Here is a 21,306-nt window from a genome sequence, read left to right as displayed (position 1 = left end):
TTGTAAACCAGTGCTCCAGACAATAGGAATAGAGTTTAAACAAGTTGTCACTGGAGATAGGCAGAAATTGTAGGCAAGCCTTCTGGAGCTGGTAGCATTTGCCCGGAGTCTTGGAAAATGACTGATGGAAGGGAATAATCATTCCTACTGAGAGAATGTTTCTAATGGCTGACAGTGTCTTCAATATTAGTAAGCTCCTTTCAAGCTTTGGAATAAACGGCATTTTCTTGTTTAGCCATTTTGGTTTTTTCTTTTCTTTGTAAAGGAGAGAAGTCAGAAATTTCCTACTTTTCCCTAGGGCCTCTCCTTTATCTAAAACTCAAGTCTAAACGTGTTTTTCATCTATCTTCAAACCGTTTATGACCAAGTCCACACTCTTTAGATGTACTCAATGAGCTTATCCTATGTCCACTATCTTTGAGCTTCACCACTTAACTCATACTGCATTATGCTCTAGTTTTAACTAATTTTTTTACAGATCTCTGGAAATAGCATGCTTCATTCATGCTGGAGACTAGTAAATAGTAGGCACTCAGTAAGTAGTTATCTTGTTATCATTCCACTGAGCTTTGAGATTGTTAAATATAAGATGCTATCTTGTGTGTTATGATGGTTACTAATTTAACCTGGTTGGAAGCTGAGTGTTGCTATATCCCTGCTCTGTGGTAGGGTGACCGCCCATTTTTACTTGAGAAAACCAGGAAAAGAAACAAGGCCATGAAATGCAAAATATTCAAATGTCATGGATGAAGCACCTAAACCCAGTCAGAAATAAAAGTTTTAAATGAATTTTAATTTATTGTTTTTCTAATGTTCCAAATTATTTTGTAAAATTGTTCTGCCATTTTTGGTTTTGTTTCTATTTGTCTTAAATGAATAGAAATAACTAACAGTTTCAGTAACGGAAAAAAACCTTCCCTTTATTATGAATACTTCTTACAAGTATTTTCCACGGCTAAAATTAAGAAGCTTCAATTTAGACTCTGAGAAAGAGAGTGTGATTTGCATGGAAAGAAAATATTGCTTGTTCCCTGGGGCTGTGTTCATTAACATCCACTGATTCTTATTCTTAGCCATCAGAAAGGAAATTATAAATTAACCTTTGATTTAGGGGTTTTTTTCTTCTTTCAGGTGTTATGTGCCAGCCTTTCTTGAAATAAGGAGGTAAATCAAGTAGTGTAAGCTTCAAAAAAATGTTTTCACTAGGTAATTTTAGCATGAAAAGGTGAAAATGGGCCATGCACATATAATTACTGATTAGCAAAACTTTTGAGATAATTCCTTGAGAGATTTGAAATCTAGTGAAAATCAATTGCCTTCTCTTTCTGTCTCATTGAGCATGCGTGCACACGCACACACACACACACACACACACACACCCCTTTCTTATTATAATGGTATTCTTATTTCCTAACTATAATTTTGATCTTAAAAATTAAAGTCAAACCTCTTAAGTATTTAGCATAAGTTGGAAAGAAACAAATAAATAAGTGGACCAACTTAAGGAACAACTTCAGATTTAGAATTTAGCTGAAAAACTAGAAGTAATAATCCTAATGAGTTGTGTGTGCTCAAAAAATAGCAATGGTTGAGGTCAGACATTTCTGCATGTATTTATCATTCACTAATATGGGGAGGTGAGTATTAATGAGATGGGAAATAGACGTGGTGATATTTTTGAATTGCAGTTACTAGCTAGAAATAGGAAAGTGTGTCTGCGCAGGACAACAGTGAATGTGAAAGTCTGATATGGGAAAACAAGCTAAGTGATTGTATGAATAACTTGGAGCAAATCTTTTTGCCACTGAGAGACTTAATTGTCTCCTGCGTATAAAATGGAGACAAGAATAGCTACTTGCAGTTTGCTGTGAGGATTGCAGACAATGCATTCTGAATGTTCAGGATACTATGGACCCTCCTAGCCTATGTAATAACTTAGGGTTTTAGAGCTAAGCAAGAGGTTTTGTCATCAGGAAGACCTAGGGATTAAAGCTGCGATGAAATGAATCATTGACACTTTTCATCCTGGTATTTCTCTGGGGGAAGTTATTTCCACCCAATGTGAAATGTTGATATTCTAAATGTGCAAACAGTGGGAGTGGGATCGGATGTTTTTTGGCAGGGGAGGATGTGGATCTGAAATTCCCTTGGAAAAGCTAAGTGGATCTAAGGAGATCATCTACACTCTGCAGCAATTGGTTATTTCAATGGTCTTTTCAAAGTCGGATTTTCATAGAAGAGTTTCAAAAAATGGAATTGTCCTTCTAAATCTGTTCAAGAAAACTGATCATAGCTCACCCATCCTCTGGAAGTCACCTCATTTCTTTCCTCATGCACTTGCAAAGAAGACATAGAAGAGGAACGTGATCATAAATTTTGAAAGGAGTTCTTAGGTTTGCTTGATTACGCCAAGGTTTTCTTGACAAAAAGCACTTAAAACCTCATTTAATTTTCACATTTTATTATATGATTTTTTATTGGATTTATAGCAATTTGTCCTTCACAGAATGACCAAAAATCTCATACAAATACGGTAATTATGGTGATTATGAAAAGAGCTGTAACAGTAAAGCAGTGGTAATTTGCTTATCCACACAGGCATCTCTGTGTGTCCCTGAGATTACACTGTGCTCTCCATCCTGATGCAAGAGAAAAGTTTTAAAACAGTGATTATTTCAACATTCTTGTTCAAAAATTTGATCTACCTTGTTTGCACCAGTTGGTGACTGGTTTCCATGGAAATAGAAATGGAATAAGCATTCCTCGATTTAGATTCTCAGCTGCCCCATGCCAACTGAGAGCTGTAAATGCCATTTGGTTAACAGCAAGGATCCAGAATTCTTCCATTTTAAAGTGGCAGAGGGAGAGGAAAAGAAAACGTTTGCCAAGTCATTTTGCTTTTCTTCCTTTGAAAAGAACACAATTTTATGATTGTCTGAGCTATTGACTGACGGTTATCAGACACGTACGACGTCCAGCAATGCCTCTTCTGACTAATCAGTTTAAATCTCTTTTCCATCCTTCACAAAGTTCCGTACCTCATTGTGATTCAGCTGGCCTGTAATTGCCTTCCGGGTTGTCCACCTGCTGTCCCAGTGATGGGCACTGAACTAGAAAGTGGTCAAATGTTGGATGGAGACCATTTGGTGATCTCAATGATCTGCGACCTGAAAGGAGAAAAGAATCTGTTGATAAAGGGAGTGTGTGGGGAACGAATTGGGAAATTCTCACTCATGAGAGAATGTTTGTTAATTTTGCCATAAGAATTTTCCTTTTCTGAGATTATCACCTATATAACTGCTACATTTTCTGGAACTATTCCATAGGGAAGATAATGAAGAATATTATAAATAAATGCTTTAACGTAAAATGTTTAAGTATCATTACAGTTGTTTTCTTTTGTTTTTTGGAATCTGAAAAGTTGACTCAAACTGAATGCTAAAATAAAACTTTAGTAGCATTCATACATAATGTTTTCTTTTATATTTTCAGATGTTTCAATACTAGATTGAGAAGAAGTGTGGCTCTGATTCTTAAGTATCACCCAGAACAGTTCTGTGAGCACACTTTTCCTCTTGGGGCATACAAAGGAGTTTCGCTATGTCCTGATGTCTTACTTTAATAAGGAAAACGAGACATAATGGCTTCCAGCCATGGGCTGCCCTTGCGTCTCTAAGTGTGGTCTCACACCTAGCCAAAGCAAGTAATGTGTCAACTAAGGAAATAAGATCCTTATCCTAGCCTAGGAAACTGCATGAGGACTGTCAGGGAAATCTTACTGATGCTGAGCACGCAGTTCAGGGTTTGATATTTTCTGTTATCACATTGTATTCGTGAGGCAGTATCACTTTGGTGATCGTTTTGGTGTAAACAGCTTATGCATCCACGGATTTGAGAAAGAGGCATTTGGGATATGGAAAGGGACTTGCATAGAATATACATTGAAGGTCATGGTAGCAAGGCACTTCTAGACATGGCAGTGACTCAACCTCTGTGACTGCTTCTGCTCTCCCAAGAGAGGGGAGGAAGTTCCTTATTCTCTACCTTAATCCACCACCTTCCTGGTCTGAAGAAGCAGTGCAGGAGGAACGTATTATTGGAATAAATGGATGTTGGGGGGAGAAAAACATTAAAAGTGAATCCACTTAAATTGAGGCCAGAGTCTTGTAATGAACGATGCAAATGGTGTTTTATTTTAAACAATTAAACTAAAATGATGAAAATACATGTAGTTTATTACCTACCAGAACATTCAGCTATAGCCCTTCTTACATCAAACAAAAATGAATCACGTTTCAAGTTGTAGTTCTTCTGTAATATTGTGAAATTTGAATTTTAGTAGAGTCATAAACAGGCTCAGTTTATAAAAATCTTTATTGGTTTTTCCAAGGGCCATTTGGAATCATTTTATTGACAAATCATTCTCATTTAAAGCCACTGTCACGTCGCCAGCCTTGTTCCATTTTCACTAAATCTCAGTCTTCTGGATCCTCTTTCAGTAACGGCTTTCAGTGTGATTGAAGCTGTTCTCAAATATTACTTTCATTGATTGTGTGAAATCCTGTATCTTCGCAAAGTTCATTAGGCAATTGATTGGTTTGATCTGCCTTGTATTGTTTGTTTGCATTTTATGTTTACACAGAGATAGAAAGTTCTGGCACTGAGAAGGACAGGGATGCTTGAGGTGCCAGTAATTTCATTTGTGGTAGGGTCGTTCGTGAATAGCTTTTTCATTTGCTTGGTTAGGAAACCTAATAATTATAGGACACTGTTAGGAAGAACCTGTGGGCAGTGATGCAAATCGTTTCAAAGGTGCAACTTCTGAGCAGTTGTCTCCAGAAAGATCTCAAGTCATCACGACTTTGTTCTGGCCCTGCTAAGTAGGCTTGCCTGAGGGTGGAGGCATGTTCTTCCATAAATATATTGTGCCTTTCCTGTTGGGGCAACACTAGGACTTGGTGTCAGGCGATCTGGGTTCAAGTTCTTTGGCATAAACTGGCCATATTACCTTGGTGAGGTCACTTATCCCATAAGAATCTCAGCCTCCTTACCTATAAAATGGGGATAAAAGGACATAGAGTGCAAAATTATCGGAGAGGTCAAATTAAATTAAATATGAGAACATAGCTGAGACTACCTGGCAAAGAATATATAAGTGATTCTTACCACTTTCATTGATTTGATGTCTAAATTGCAAATTGTATTAAGCATTCTTTCAAATGGAAATTATTATGTCAGTGGATATGAATGACACATTATATTTGTTGAGATGATTAATTTACATAAAATAGCATTCAGTAGCAATATCGAATCATAGCAAGTGGAGGTAGAAAAGGCAGAAATGTGTGGTTTGGGGTTCCCAAGAAAACATAAATGACTACGACTGCATTTACCCTTCATGCCTGAAAAATCGGAGGTTAGCGAACTACAGATTCCAGGTCCAGTCTGCAGTGACTCTCTAGCTAAGAATGGTTTTTACGTTTTTAAAGCATTAAAAATTGGGCGTGGGATATGTGACAGAGACTGTATGTGGCCTTGTAAAGCCCAAAATATTTACTGTTTGGCCTGTTACATAAAATGTTTGCCAATCCCTGCTCATAAACTCATTCAAATACTAATATAATAAAAACCCATCTCATATTATTTCTAAATGAAATATGATGTTTATGCTACAGTGTTGAATTGATGACTAGGGATACGATAAATTACATGTTTTGGAGGGAGGCATTCCTTAATTGTTGGTTTCGTACTTCCATAAGCTTGAGAACCTTCCAGTGTGTGAGGAAATGGCTCTGATCAACTCGAAGAGAACCAGGAACAGCTATCAATAAGTGCAAGGGCTGGCAACTGCTTGGCGTAGCTAAGCTGAAATGATGAGAGCTCAGTGAATAGAAGGTATTTAAGCTACTTATCTGTACTTTAGGGCCTCTTTCTTGGTGTGCAAAGGGACCCTGGGACCAAGCGCCACCCAACTTCTCAGACCCTGAAGTATATTGCAGAAGGAATACCAAGGGAGCCCTTTGATCAGAATTCTGTGGCCAGGGTTTACCTGTATTCCAGACAAATAGGATTATGTAATAGTCACCTATTTTAAGTCCTTACTCTCTGCAAAGTAAGACTCAAGTCTTCAGAACTGTTTTGACAGTTGGTTCATTATCTGGAAGCGGTCTTAAGCAAAGTGAAGTCACACATTTATAATATCACCTCTCTCCATCAGTCAATCATTAACAGCTTTTGAGCAAAACAACAAATATTTTTAGCTGATTTTATAGTGCATAGGTATTGAATGGTACCTTTAGCTGAATATTTTAGCAAAAGCAAATAGAAGCATAACCATTAAATAGATTAGTGCTAAATGAACATAGACTTGTGAATTATTGCCTATTATTCAGGATTTCCAGGCCAACAGAGTTCATTGAAACTATCATATCGTGTCTATTTTTCTCACTATTGAATCCTTAGTGATTAATACATTCCTCAGCATGTGGTAGGTACTCAATAAATATTTGCTAAATGAATAGTTCAGAAAAGTTAATTAATTATGAGCCAGGACATGAGAGTAGTCTCGTTATGTATAGCTAACTAGGTCATTATATTAATATTCATAAAATAGGAGTTTACCTATATACAGGAGTACAGATAACATTGAAAGATTGTCTATGTAGGGTACCTTCTAGCATCCTGGTCTCTTATTTTTGCTATGTTAAAATTAGTTATAGGATGTGGCTTTCAGTATTCACTTGGAGAAGAGAAATATGTATGGAAAGAAATAGACCACAAAAAACCAAAATGATAATTTGATACAGGTCATTATTTCTTTCATTATCTTTATAGATCTTTTTCCAGTCTCTCAGCATATAGACTCAGTATATACTTAATATTTCATGCTTTAGTGAGTTCTAATTATGAAATTTCTTCTAATTACGATGATGCAAAATTTCAGGAAAATCAGTTCAGGTGTAAGGAGGAGGAATTTGTTTAGATTACATACCAAGTGTTGTTGCAAACACCAACCCCAAGCCAGAACTCTTGGAGCAGAAATTCCTATAACACTTCATACATAAACATTGATTAGCATATACCTCAATACTTAGTAATTATTTGCATAAATCTTACAATACCCATTGGTGGTCTTAGGTTCAATCGGTGGGTCAGTTGAACTCATAGACCTCAGTAGGCCACAAGTGGGAATTAGAAGGTTGGAAAAATAATTTACCAGTAGGGCAATATCAGCTGCATTTCTTCAGCAAGAGTGCTCACGAGTCCCAGGACTGTTTTCTGCTTTTTCCTTGTCCCATCACTGCCACCCAAGTGACACCTCAGCTGTGTAAGCAAGAGCCACATGGGTGAATGTGAGAGTCACTTTGCCTTAGATGCCTCATGCTTTTAGGAATAAAATTTCTCACAATAACCTATAATATAGCTTCCAGGGCCACACAAGAAAGGGCACACCCAATTCTCAGTGTCTAATCTCAGAAGCCCAAAGCCAATACTCTTCACCATGTACTTATAGTCCTGGCCACAGACCTCCCAGGTCATGTAACTCACCAACCAGAGTTCATTTTTAGTGTAAGCAGTGTTGCTTGGTACCTAACATCCCACCTTTATCAGATATCAGGGAGAACATAGCTAGAAAGTTAAACCAATGTAATTTTTCCATAGATAAGGAAACAAGGTTTTCTTACTCCTTTACTCAGAATCTTCCCCACCAAGATTGTGAGCACACAGCCTCGGATTATTCAACTTTAGAAGTTGCTTAGGACTTAGAAGATGCTTAGGACATAGGATGTGGATTATCTGGACTTGAGAAAGGAAAAAGGGAGGGATGGAAGGAGGAAGGGAAGAAAGGACTAATATTGTTAACTAAAATATATGTTGTGAGGTACTTATTATTTTCAAGAAAATAACAGCATTTCCGACAGAGCTCAGCTTACTTAAACAAAGTGTTATATTTCTATTTTCTGGAATTGTAGGTAGTACTTGTCCCAGTAAAGCAGACAGATGTCCAATGGAAAAGTTGGGCATCATGGTATACCCTCCAATTCCAGGCAAGATTTGGATCCTCCAGATTCACTTTTAGGAACTTTTAAGAAAAAACACTTGACTCCCAGCTCACTAAGAACAGACCTAAAATGGATCAGCAAGAATGACTAATTTCTGTCTATTCATAGTCAAGGGGTAAGGGAGACAATTTCTCAGTCCTCTATTTGTGGTAGAAATGAGATTAGGCTGTTCCCAAAGCCCTAAGTACATGGAGTAAAAACTAATAGATCTAAGTTTCAAAGACAAAACAGAACCCTCTAATAGAGGTTAGGAAGCTTAAGGAGCAGAGTTGTGGGCTGTTACTAGACTCGATGGGGGATGAATAGTATCGTGGAATCACTAGGGGTATGTAGACAGGTGTGAGCAATCTGAATTCATAGAAACAAGCTCCAGTAACACATGGAAAACTAATCATTAAAAGCTAAAAGAGGAGTCAAAAAGCATGACGGGGTAAATCTAGAGTATTAACCAGGGAGCCAAAAAAAAGGGCCTCGTTCCGTCATCATGATTAGTATATTTCATCAACAGGGATCTCTTGTACCATACTGCCCTGACGTTGTTGATCGCTAAGTTACAGGCAGGAAGAGAGTTAGGTTGATAAACAGGTGGTTACTATCTTGATCAGGACTATATGCATACACACATAAGTGCCTGTTTTGGGTTTTACTGTGCTTCTCCATTCCATGCAACATTATATTTGAGAAAGCAACAGAAGGAAAGAGCTAGGTTTTCTTTGTGTTTTTTTAAAAGTGGAAATGTAATTGACATATAACATAGTGTAAGTTTAAGGTGTACACCCTGTTGGTTTGAGACATTTGTATATTGCAGTATGATTACCGCCACAGCATTAGCCAACACCTGTATCATGTCACATAATTATCATTTCCTTTTTGTGGTGAGAACAATTAAGATCTAGCCTCTTAGCAACTTTGAAGTTTATAATACAGGATTGTTGACTATACTCACTATATTGTACATTAGGTCTCCAGAACTTATTTATCTACTAGCTGCAAGTTTGTCCTCTTAAGCAACATCTCCCAAGAACTGGGTTTTCTGATAAACCAAGCTATTTGTTCATTCTCTTAGACATGGGCTAGCATGGTTAACAATGAATTCAGTTAACAATGAATCAACTATTTTCCTAGGCTAGGGTGAATGGAAGAAGGAGGGAAAAAGAAGAGATGTCAAGGTCTAGGCTGGGAAGGATAGGAAGAGGGAAAATGGGGGAGGTAAGAAAACACTTTTTTTTTTTTGAGGAAGATTAGCCCTGACTAACATCTGCTTCCAATCTTCCTCTTTTTGCTGAGGAAAACTGGCCCTGAGCTAACACCTCTGCCCATCTTCCTCTACTTTATATGTGGGATGCCTGCCACAGCATGGCTTGACAAGTGATGCATAAATCCACATTCGGGATCCTAACCAGTGGATCCGAACCAGTGAAACCGGGCTGCCAAAGCAGAACGTGTGAACTAACTGCTGTACCACCGGGCTGGCCCCAAGGAAACACTTTTAAAGCAGTGTAATGATCACTTGAGTTTTATTCTATTGTCACTATTTTGTGTTCTGACTGAAATATCCTTCTTGAATTATGACCAATATTATAAATAACAGTACAGAGTCTTCCGACCAATGATGATTTTTTAAAACTTTTTTTTAAAAAATAATTATAAACTCACAGAAAGTTGCAAAAATAGTAGAGGTCCCCCATACCATTCCCCTAGATTCTCCCAATGGTAACAACTTATGCAATTACAATAAAATATCAAAACCAGGAAATTAACATTAATACAATCCATAAACCTTATTCAAATTTCACCAGTTTCTATGTGCATTCGTGTGTATTTGTGTGTATCAGACTAACAACACTTTTAACCCTCCAAAATGAATATTCTTCTGCTTTTTTTAATACTTACTAGTCATTTATATGTGTTATGTCTGATGCTAATTCTTAGTAGTGACCTGTTACTACTAAGTACTGTAAAATATATTTTTCATTTTCTTTCTTTACCTACAACAGTAGTTGTAGGAGCAGTTGACAAATGCTAACTTTTATTAATTTCTTTAAATATTGTATATCCTTTCCTGAAGGCCAAAAGGAGAATTGATAGTGTCTATGGCTAAGTATAAAAACTGTCATAGTTTAAAGTATATGCTTAAGATTCTTTCAATATTAGTCTATCAAAGGGTCTCTGAATATAATCTTATATGTATCTACTTATTTCTTATTGTCTTAGTCAGTTCATTCTGCTATAACAGAATACCATAGACTGGGGGGCTTAAACAATAGACATTTATTTTTCACAGTTCTGGAGGCTCGAAAGTCCAAGATCAAGGTACCGGCAGATTTGGTTTTTGGTGAGGGCTCTGTTCCTGGCTTGTAGATGGCTGCCTTCTTCCTCTTATCCTCACATAGCAGAGAGGGAAAGGTGGGCAGGAAGCAAGCTCTGTCATGTGTCTTCTTATAAGGGCACTAATCCCATCATGAGGGCTCCACCCTCATGACCTAATTACCTCCCCAAGGCCCGTCTCCACATACCCTCACATTGGGATTAGTTTTCCAACATATGAATTAGGGGGGTGGAGGAGACACAAACAGTCAGTACATAGCAGTTATTTTGAATGAGTTTTCCTGAATTTCTTCCTAGTATAATAAAAAATTAATATTATCGAAGCCTTGGGGACTTCAGTCACTTCAGAAACTGTCTTAATTGTCTCACAAAAACTAATCACCAAAAAATCGACTGTGTGATTTCTTTTTTGCTTTTCAAAAATTTTAATTGACCTTTTTTTCCCTCATATGTTTCTTGAGCTTCAGTAAGCTTTTCACTGAAGACAGAGTAATAATCCATTTTCAGCTATTTTCCATTCTTCTTAAGTTTTCATTTTTAAGATTCCCAGCATTTCCTCCTTCTAACTCAAGTTGAATAATTTATCATGGAGATCCTATAAAATACACTGTCAAATATCCTGTCTTCAATAGTAATGAAGGAATAAAATTGCCTCTACCTCACAAATTAGGTAGGGTAGCAGGCAAAGAAGTCATGAAATCTTGGCAGTCATGCAAAGACTTAGGTGGGCCCTGGGGGTTTTGCTAGGATAGTGAAAGGCATTCTGTAAGGACACAGGAGGCCCAGATCTGGACTTTGCCCTGCTGCATTTTATACCTTCCAGTCACCATCTGACTGAATTTTCTCATTTGTACAATAGAAGCAGTAATATCTGTTTTGCTTATTTCTCAGGGTTGAAGTGAGATTCAGATGAGGTTAAAATATGTTGAGAGGCAGAGAATGTGATAAAAACATGAAGTGGTAATGTTACCAGGGAAAACATGAGCAGTCAGAAACCTCAGTTCTACGTGATATGTTGGAGAGCACACCCAGCACATCACGATGTCTTGCTCTCCTCTCCCTTTCTAAAGGGGCTTTTGAAATGGGCTTAAATGGATAGTTTTCACTCAGATTTAAGCAAACTCAAAATTTTCCAGGAAAATGGGCACCCTGGATGTCAAAAGGGAATGGAAACAGTGAGGGGGTAGATAAGAATCCATGAACAGCTTCGGATGTTTATTCCAAGAAAGAAATGAAATAGAAAGTAGTTTTTCTCCAACTTACCATTACTTGATTTCATACAGGTGTAATTTAGATTTAGCAATGCAGTGAGACTATGAAGGAAGGTTCTGCGTGGGTTCTGACGTCTTGAACTCATTGCTGAGCTTACATGCATCTTGTCTTCAGATCTGCAGTAAAGCTCAAATAAGTTAATATTTCCATCCCTGCTAACTCATATGAAAGAAAAAAGTTCACAAAGCAGTGTGACTAGAGGACTGGGAGAAAGCAAAAGAAGGAGTGAAGGCAGTATTTTACTAGCTGGCAAGATATAATGGACTCCGTGAATTTGTATTCTAGACTCACTTCACCTAACTTGTGTGTGTTCACAATATTATAGAAATGAATTACAGGCATGCCCTATTCTGATTTTCCATCTTTCCAATCAGATAGCCCAGGTAAAACTTCTTAGGGCCTTTAATTACAATGGTGTATTGTTGGGACTGGGTAATGTAGCAGATGAGGAAACTTCATGTTTTTTTCCCCCAAGTAAGAAAAAGCAGTAGAACAAAGACTGGCATGATTTTTAAATCAAGATGCTCTTTAAGAGCCAAAATAGTTTATTCAAGTAAAAATTATGTAGTAACATATTTTACACTTACTAGGGCCCTGGCAGCAAAGACAGTATCCTTAAGAGAATCAGAGAAGTGATGCATTTTTAATTCCTGGTTTGTCTACATTCTCTTGATTTTAGAGTCATTGGTCTATATGTATCCTTATAATTTACATAATTGGGATATCTTCTGGAAGTCTCAGAAAATGTATGTCTTAGTAATATTGTGAACATTGCAAGAAAGCTAAATAGGTGCTAATTTTCCAAGGGGTCTTATGTTGGAATTGGCTAGTAAAGTTCATATTTAGGTGCACATGTGTCAGAGCATAATATAGTGAGTATGTTGTTTTCTGGACTAAAGTCTACTAAAATTTCTTATGCTGAAAATACTCTGTTGTCTCTGGAGAAAAATGCATCTGAAACATAGACTTTTGTCTGTTTTGTGGCTTTTATATTTAGCTGACATCTTGAATATACTTACTGCTGACCACCCTTGTTCTTTGGGAGAAGGAAGAAACTGAATCTTGTTCACATGCTTGAACAGGTCATGATAATATCCATTGTTCAATGATCTATTTTAAATCCATGTCAAAACACTGAGGCCAACTAAGATATAAAAATAAAAAAGATGACTGGTACTTTACTTGGAATAATGATCATTGTCATCTGAAGGGAGTGGGCTGTTTAAATGTAGGTTGAGCTAGCAATTTGGACCCTCAATTACAGTATGCTGCAATATATTATTTAACTGATATTTAAAATATATGAGTCAGCGGTTGAGTATCACATCTCTGTCTCCCCAAAATGCTTCATACATCATGATGTAGAGCAGCGTACAGAAATCTTTACAGGAAATGTTTTTATAAGGAAATAGTCACTCTGTTCTTCACTTAGCAGCATTCAGTATGCATTAATGATGCATATAATATGTGCAGGACTTTATTGCTTTTTAGGAATACAGAACCAAGTTAGTTCTTCCATTTTTTAATAATATGGTAGGATAGATATTCAGTTAAATCTCTCCTGCCACAGTACATCTAAAACTCCTGGGAAAATACTACAGAACTTTTTACTGTGTGGTTGAGCTAATGGGACGCCAGAAGTATTTCTCTGAGAAAGTTCAGAGCTATAAACTAGAGGGCAATAGGTGGACGTGAGGAATTTTCCAGGGTGAGCAGCCAATCCCAGCCAGCCTGGAGCTTGATTTTCAAAAGCCCGGGGATGGCAGGAGCCAAGGCCTTGGTCCAGTGGGGTGAGAAAAGACTTCTGCATAAAACAGAGCCCCTGAGGGACCATCTTAAATATACTTACTATAGAAAAACAAAACCTACACAGAGAGACAGAAGACATATTAGACTTTCTCTATCTGGGTAATGGACAGGATAAGAGGATAAAGAAGTAACTACCTGTAAGACTTACTGCACTCATGGGATTTGCACCTGTAATTCATATTACTTGTATGGCCCAAATTTTAGGTTTGGTTGAACAGATCCTGACTGGTGTAGCCCCAGATTATGTGGTAGAAGCAAATTCAAGTCTTTAGAACAACAAGCTTTCCAGCCTCAAAGAATTCATAAAGATAAAAGCCTAAACAACATGACTTTCTAAATAGACAGTTCACCTACTACATAAGGAAAACATCACCATGAAAACAAGCCAGCAGCAAAATAAATAGCAGAATTTGATTCACATATTTTAGAATTACTAGATATCATTTATATGTATCAAGAAATGAATACCAAAAAGGTTTTTCTTTGGTGAGGAAGATTGGCCCTGAGCTAACATCTGTTGCCAATCTTCTTCTTTTTGGTTGAGGAAGATTGTCCCTGAGCTAACATCTTTGCCAGTCTTCTCTATGTTGTATGTGGGACACTGCCTCAGCATGGCTGGATGAGTGGTATCTGTACCAGGGATCTGAACCCTGAGCCACTGAAGTGAAACGTGTGAACTTCACCATTACACTACTGCGCTTGCCCTGAAAAGTATTTTTAAGAAAAAAAGACTGTCCAAATTAACCAGGTGGATTTGAAAAAGAACTTCAAAAAATAAAACATGTAATAATTGGAATGAGTAATGCAGTGAATGGATTAAACAGGAGATTAGTCCTGGCTGAAGATAAGATAATTGAAATATAGAACTGAGCAAGTTACACTGAATGCAGTCCAGAGAGAAGATATGGGAAGTGTGATGGTGAGATTAAAGAACAAGATAGTGTGAAGAGGTCTGATGTATGCTTAATTGGGATTCTGAAAGGCAGTTTTCAAAGGTACTAGTGAGACTTGTGTAGATTTAAACATTCAACTACAGGTTTTGGAATTCCAAGAAAGAATTTTTAAAAATCCATGCGTACAACATTTTAATGAACCTGCAGAATAGAAAATACAAAGAGATCTGAAAATCATCCAGAGAAAACTAAATTCCCAGATCGCTGTTTTCTCACCAGAAACAGTGGAAGCTGTAAGACAGCGGAATGGCATCATTGAAGGGCTGTGATCTAGAATTCTATATCCAATGAAATTATTTTTCAAGAACAGCAGTAAAACAAAGTCATTTTCTGAGGCTACCAAAAGACTCTCTAAAGGGTATGTTTACAGAATGTTCTTCAGAAAGAAATCAGTGGGGCTGGCCCGGTGGCCGAGTGGTTAAGTCCACACGCTCCGCTGCAGGCGGCCCAGTGTTTTGTCAGTTCCAGTCCTGGGCGCTGACATGGTACCGCTTATCAAATCACGCTGAGGCGGTGTCCCACATGCCACAACAAGAAGGACCCACAACTAAGAATATACAACTACGTACCGGGGGGCTTTGGGGAGAAAAAGGAAAAAAATAAAATCTTAAAAAAAAAAAAATCAGTAATCCCAGAAGGAAGCATGAACTACAAAAAGAAACAGAGCAAAGAATGTATTTGTAAATCTAAACAAACACTGATTGTTTAAAGTAGTAACATTAATGGGTAATTTCTAGAGTTAAGAAAAATCCAATGTGTAACTATAATCATTGGGAGCTCCTATGTGTCAAGAAGTAGATAATCAGAGTTAAAACTTTCTAAAGTCTGTTTTGTTTGAGAAAAGCTGAAAAATATTAATAACTTTAGACTTTGTGATGTTAGGTATCCATGATCAAATACTTAAGATAACCACTAAATAATATAATGTATAACATCCAAACTAGTACAGGGGAAAAAAAATACAGAAATGAACATGAATATATCAATAGATACAGTCTCTGTAAATGGACTCGAATTAAAGACAAAGATAGTTAGCCTAGCTTCAAAAAGACATTCTATTTACGAGATATACCTAATATGAACACAGAAGGTTTAAAAGTAAAAGGAGCAAAAAGGTATACAATTTAAATATTAACCAGATATCTTTAATTTTTTCTTTGACTGCAAGAATCATAGAGTGTTACTACGTATTCATAAATGGTTTGTTTCACTGGAAAGATTTAATAATTCCATTCTAAATAAAATAAAAATCAATAGAACTGCAAAGAACATTAAGTCCACAATATAATGAACAAGCGTAACGTAATGGACTTATAAAGAACAACTGGAGAATATACATCCTTTGAAGCACATGGAACATTTATAAAAATTGATCACATACTTGATCATTGTGTGGGTCTCACAAAATCCAAACAATTGGTTCATAAAAATTATCTTTTTTTATCACAAAGTAATCAAGTTATTGACTGATAGCAAAAACATAACTAAACACCTATATATATTTGAAAATTTTAAATCATATTCCTAAATAACCCATGGACCAAAGAACAGACCAAAGCAGAATTGAAAACAGAGATCTTATGATCCAGTAGCACTTGCATTAAGTAATAATAGATACAACGAAATACAAGAACAACAGACTCATAAAGGGAGTTTGACATTTGAATAAAAATAACTTACACCCTGAATTCATATGCAATAGAGCCTAATGAAGGGTCATAGTAAATAATTGCTAGATTCAGGGGAAAATTAGTTTGGGGCTTACAAAAGAAATATTTTTTCTTTTAAAAATCGATCATTTTTCTGATGATTAACGTGGCACAACCAAATATCAGAAAGGTCAGATAATTATGAGTACATCAAAATTAAATATTGCGTATAACAACCTAAAATTGCCATAAACAAGATCGTTATGTTCCAAATAACAACTTTGGAAATGTATACGCAACAGATATGATGGAAAGGCAGTGAGAAATTTGAACAAAAGGCATGAAAAGGTTATTCACAAAGCAAGAAATAGAAATAGCTAATAAATATTTGAGAAGATGCATAACATCAAATGTCATCAGAGGGGATAAAACAGAGAACCAACAAGAAGATAACATTTTTCTCATGTCAGATTGGCAAGGATGAAAAAGATGGAAAAACTCATACGTAGGAATTTATGTACACAGGGGTTTGTCCAAATATTTTCTCTGTTCTTCATATTGTCATTCAAGCTTATGGTCTTTCCTTTTTTGTCATGCACAAACATTTGATGTTTTATGGTAATGTTTATTAATCTTGCAGTTTTTAGGATTGGTTTTATTACTTTCATCTGCTGTTAACAATTTGACCATATATTCTGTACTCTTTGATCCAGTAATTCTACTTCTAGGAATTGGCCCCAAGGTATACAATTATATACTCCAGATTCTTCTTCGTAGCCTTATTAATATTAGTGAAAACCTGTGTAAATTTACAGGAATAGAGGATTTGTTAAAGATGCTATGGTGTGTGTGTGTGTGTGCTTACAGAATATATATATTTGCCATTTCAAAGATTACGTAGAATAATACCATTTAAATGATACATAGATTAATGTTTATATAGAAAGATAGGCATGACTTTACTAAGTGGAAAAAGCAGGATGTATCTCTTTTGTGTAAATGCGTGCGTGTATCTATGAGTTGTAAGCAGCAACTTGTTTATAGTTGCACAAACTGTAGTCATGCCCCTGACAAGTGTGGTCTGGGGCACCTGTGCTGTAAAATAAAAAGCACTTTAAAAAAATGGAATTTGAAGGGCCTGAGTTTTAGTCACTGTTTGGCCGCTTTCAGCTGTCCCTTTATGTCTCAGGGCCTCCTTAAGTGCCCTCATTTCTAAAAATGAGGGAATGGGGGTGAACATTGGATTTGAGTAGCAATGACAAATGCCCCCTGATGGTGTCACATCCCTCTTCTGCATCCAGGGCAGACATTAGTCATTAGTCCTGGTTGTCTTCCTCTGGGCTCAGCCTTCTCAGCACACTGTCATGGGCCACCATTTCTAAACAGATTGTGCTTTGCACGTGAAATTTCTTTGCCATCCTTGGATAAGATGATCTTAGAAGTCCGTTCAGCTAGAAGATTTTTCTGTACAAGGAACCAAGTTATTGTGGTGAGAAATAGGGGGGATATCTTTCAGAAAAAATTGTTTACTTTTCTAGTAGCCACATTTTTAAAAAGCTGTAGAAAAGGTGAAAACATACGGGTGAAATAAATTTTGATAATTTTTACTAAATAAAATATTTCAATATGTAATTGATATAAAACAATTATTAATGGGATATTCACCTTCTTGTTTTTATCATATCAAATCTTTGAAATCCAGTGTGTATTTACAGTACATCCCATTTTATTTTATTATTTTTTTTTGTTTTGGGTTTTTTGTTTAAGAAAGATTGTCCCTGTGCTAACGTCTGTGCCAGTCTTTCTCCATTTTGTATATGGGACGCTGCCACAGCATGGCTTGCTGAGTGATGTGTGGGTCTGTGCCCAGGATCCACACCTGTGAACCTTGGGCCACCAAAGCGGAGTGCACAAACTTAACCACTGTGCCACCAGGCTGGGGCCCCAAGCACATCCCATTTTAGATGGTAGATTTTCATTGGAGATACTTGACTTGTATTTAAGTTTACAGTTTAAGAAGTAGGTTCTCCTATACCCGCATTCTTACATTTTTTAAAAATTATTTTATTGAGATCATATTGGTTTATAACATTGTGCAGATTTCAGGTATATATTATTATATTTCAGCTTCTGTGTAGACTGTGTCCCATTCACCACCAACAGTCCAGTTTTTATCTATCATCATGCATATGTGCTCCTTTACCCCTTTTGTCCTCCTCTGCCCTCGTCCCCTGTGGTAACCACCAATCCATTCTCCTTATCTGTATGTTTGTTTATCTTTCACATATGAGTGAAATCATACAGTCTTTGTCTTTCTCTGTCTGACTTACTTCACTTAGCATAATACCCTCAAGGTCCATCCATGTTGTCTCAAATGTCTTTTTTGTGGCTGAGTAGTATTCCACTGTATATACATATACCACACCTACTTTATCCGTTCATCCATTGATGGGCACTTCCAAGTCGTGGCTATTGTGAATAGTGCTACAATGAACATGGGAGTGCATATATCTTTTTGAATTAGTGTTTTCCTGTTCTTTGAATAAATACCCAGAAGTGGAATGGCTGATTCGTATGGTATTTCCAATTTTAATCTTTTGAGGGATCTCCATACTGTTTTCCATAGTGACTCTACCAGTTTGCATTCCCACCAGCAGTGTATGAGGGTTCCCTTTTCTCCACATCAAAAAAATTAACTTAAGTTTTTAAATAATTGAATTGAGTACTAGTTTTTTAATTTAATTAAAATTAAAATGGAGATAAGGTCATACTAGCCACATTTCAAGTACCCAATAGCCACATATGGCTGGTGGTTACCATATTAGACAGTGGAAGCTTGGAGAATACAAAGAAACATACAATTCCTTTTTAGCCTTCAAGGAGATTTTCTAGTTGGGAAAGCAAGATATCAAAAATAAACACACCAAGAACATTATCCAAAGCAGAATGTAATAAAGTGCTAAATGTTTGCTGTGGACAGACTTAGTGCTACTTGGGTAGGAAGCTCCAGAAACACCCACAGCTTGATACATTCGTCACTACTTTGAAGTTTGGGTGGTGGCAGTGCTGTGTTGAGTTTGTGAGAATGGAGTGTCTTACCTTAGAAAGTGTGTGTGTTCTCCCTGCAGACATGGGACCCGCTGTGCTGGAGAAGTGGCAGCCGCAGCAAACAACTCGCACTGCACAGTCGGAATTGCTTTCAACGCCAAGATCGGAGGTATGGGAAACACACTTAGGTGGATAGAGAAATAGCCAAGAGCTCTTGCGCTAACTGATTTTCAGGCCCCTTTTTGAACTAAAGACAGGCATATGTTTGCATGGTAGTGTTCAACTGTTGCTGACAGCAAAATGACCACGTTAACATGGGTTATTAAATACGGTTAATGGCTTCTGAGCCAGTATCTCTGAAGTGTCACAAGCACAGACATTTCTTTCTTTAAACCAGCATGAAAAAACATTGCCCAATAGTGAAAATGGGGTCGTTGACATCTGTACCGAACTATACAATTGGTGTTTGGGTCAGAAAGAACTAATAATATGAACAATAGGCCATAATATCTCTGTGGAAGGCAGCACTTTGAAATTCTGTTAGAGCAGAAAATCTTTTTTTTTCTTTTCCACAGCCTTTATAAAAATCTCCTTTTAACTGCAATTAAAATGGTAAATGGTAAAATCTATTTTTGAAGTCCCGTAATGTAGTGAGACTGTTAACAATAATTCCGGATTATATATAAACATACATACACATGCGCAAGCTCAAATTTGCATATGCTACTACAAGGCTCCAACCAAAGCAGTATAAATCCAGGCGTTAACAGAAGCAAACTCTTACTTTCCCATTTATAATCAGCTTTGTTAGTACAGCCGGCTGCCACAGCCACACACAAAAGGAAGAAAACATCGGAAGAGACGGTACAGATCCTAATGGCTTTGAAGTGTCCTGTGGAGGTGTCCTAAAGGGTGTCATAAGATAAATGAAGTTCCTGGAACCAGGCTGACACCCCTGTTTCCAATGCATTATTTGTTTTCACGTGGTAAATGGAGTTGGATCTAAAAGATAAAAATGAGTCCTTTCTAGGGTTAATGTAGAGATCTTGTAACATGAATTATTTTGGGTATATAATAATGGTGCTAAGAAAAGATTTTCTGAGACTGCCTTGATTGTCAGTCCTCAGTAAACGTGACCTCTTTCCTTTATTTCACCCTGAATTCTTAGAGGACGGCAGCTTGTTAACCAGTAATTAGCTGCGCTCTGAGAGCATCTGCTGTGTGTCAAGGGGAGTGTTTATGGAGGAGCTGGGGAAGGCAGACAAAGACTTCCCCATGAAGAATGATGAGAGTGCTGGAGACCCCTGCTCTTCTGAAGACAATCAGATGACTGGTGGCCATCTGATCAACCCTTCTTGCTGTCCGGGACACACAGTCTCACATACACAGCCACACATCCATGTCCCCGTCATCACTCTCCAATGCTAACCCAGCGCTCACTGACCTTGAGGGGATGAAGGGGTGAACTTGTGAACCTCACAGATAAACTGCTGACCTAGCTGACTGAACAGGACCTCAGGAATAAAAATGAATGTGTGGCAATGACTCACAAATGTTCTGTCGTCCTGAGAACGAGAACATTCTGAATTATAAATTTAACTCCTCAGACCCAGGAATGAAGGCTTGTAGTTAAATGAAGACAAAGCAACCTTTCATCTTTAAACTTGAGGAAAGGAAATTTTTACTCATCAATTTTTGGTTAGAAAATTAATATTACCCTCTAGATATGATTTTATCGAGCCTTTTCTTCATGAACTTCACATAAATTGCATGACATAGAAACTGAATTCAGGTGTTGTGTGGATACTCCTGCATGTTGGCATTTAGAGCTGGTAGATACTCCAGGGTTTATTTCAGACCTCCCTGTACTGGGAAAATCGTTCCATTTTTTGCTTTTAAATAGGAAGTAAGGTTTCTTTGTTAAAAACCGTGCAGATGTATTTTGAATATTCATGTGAAATGAAAAACCAATGGCTGCTCAGGACCCAGTACACCCAGAGCATCTTGCTGGGTATCCTGCCCCCACAAAACAAACTGTTGACAAGTTTTCTAAGTACAATTTGCATTCCGTAATTTTTAAAGGGACTTGTTCATAAACTTTGTTCTCCCCCTCACCTGTTTATATATATCCCCTTTAAAAATCCAGAAGTCTGGAGAAGACAGTCAAGAGATACAGTAACCAAA

At 37.2% G+C, this 21,306-nt stretch overlaps 1 protein-coding gene across 6 annotated transcripts in view; it reads left to right on the top strand.

Moving 5' to 3' along the window:
* Positions 1 to 21,306, top strand: part of PCSK5 (proprotein convertase subtilisin/kexin type 5) — a 444,775-nt gene that overhangs the window by 135,416 nt on the left and 288,053 nt on the right. For all 6 annotated transcript variants that reach the window (XR_011497225.1, XM_070495324.1, XM_044767585.2 and 3 more), the window contains exon 6: positions 19,203 to 19,291. Coding sequence is in view for 5 of the 6 variants with exons in the window: in XM_070495324.1 (XP_070351425.1) it covers positions 19,203 to 19,291 (89 nt within the window). In the remaining variant the exon portion in view is untranslated. The remainder of the gene's footprint in view (positions 1 to 19,202; positions 19,292 to 21,306) is intronic.

Source organism: Equus asinus, chromosome 23, assembly GCF_041296235.1.
Source record: "Equus asinus isolate D_3611 breed Donkey chromosome 23, EquAss-T2T_v2, whole genome shotgun sequence".
Classification (NCBI taxonomy): domain Eukaryota; kingdom Metazoa; phylum Chordata; class Mammalia; order Perissodactyla; family Equidae; genus Equus; species Equus asinus.
This window is presented reverse-complemented; position numbering and strand designations above follow the sequence as displayed.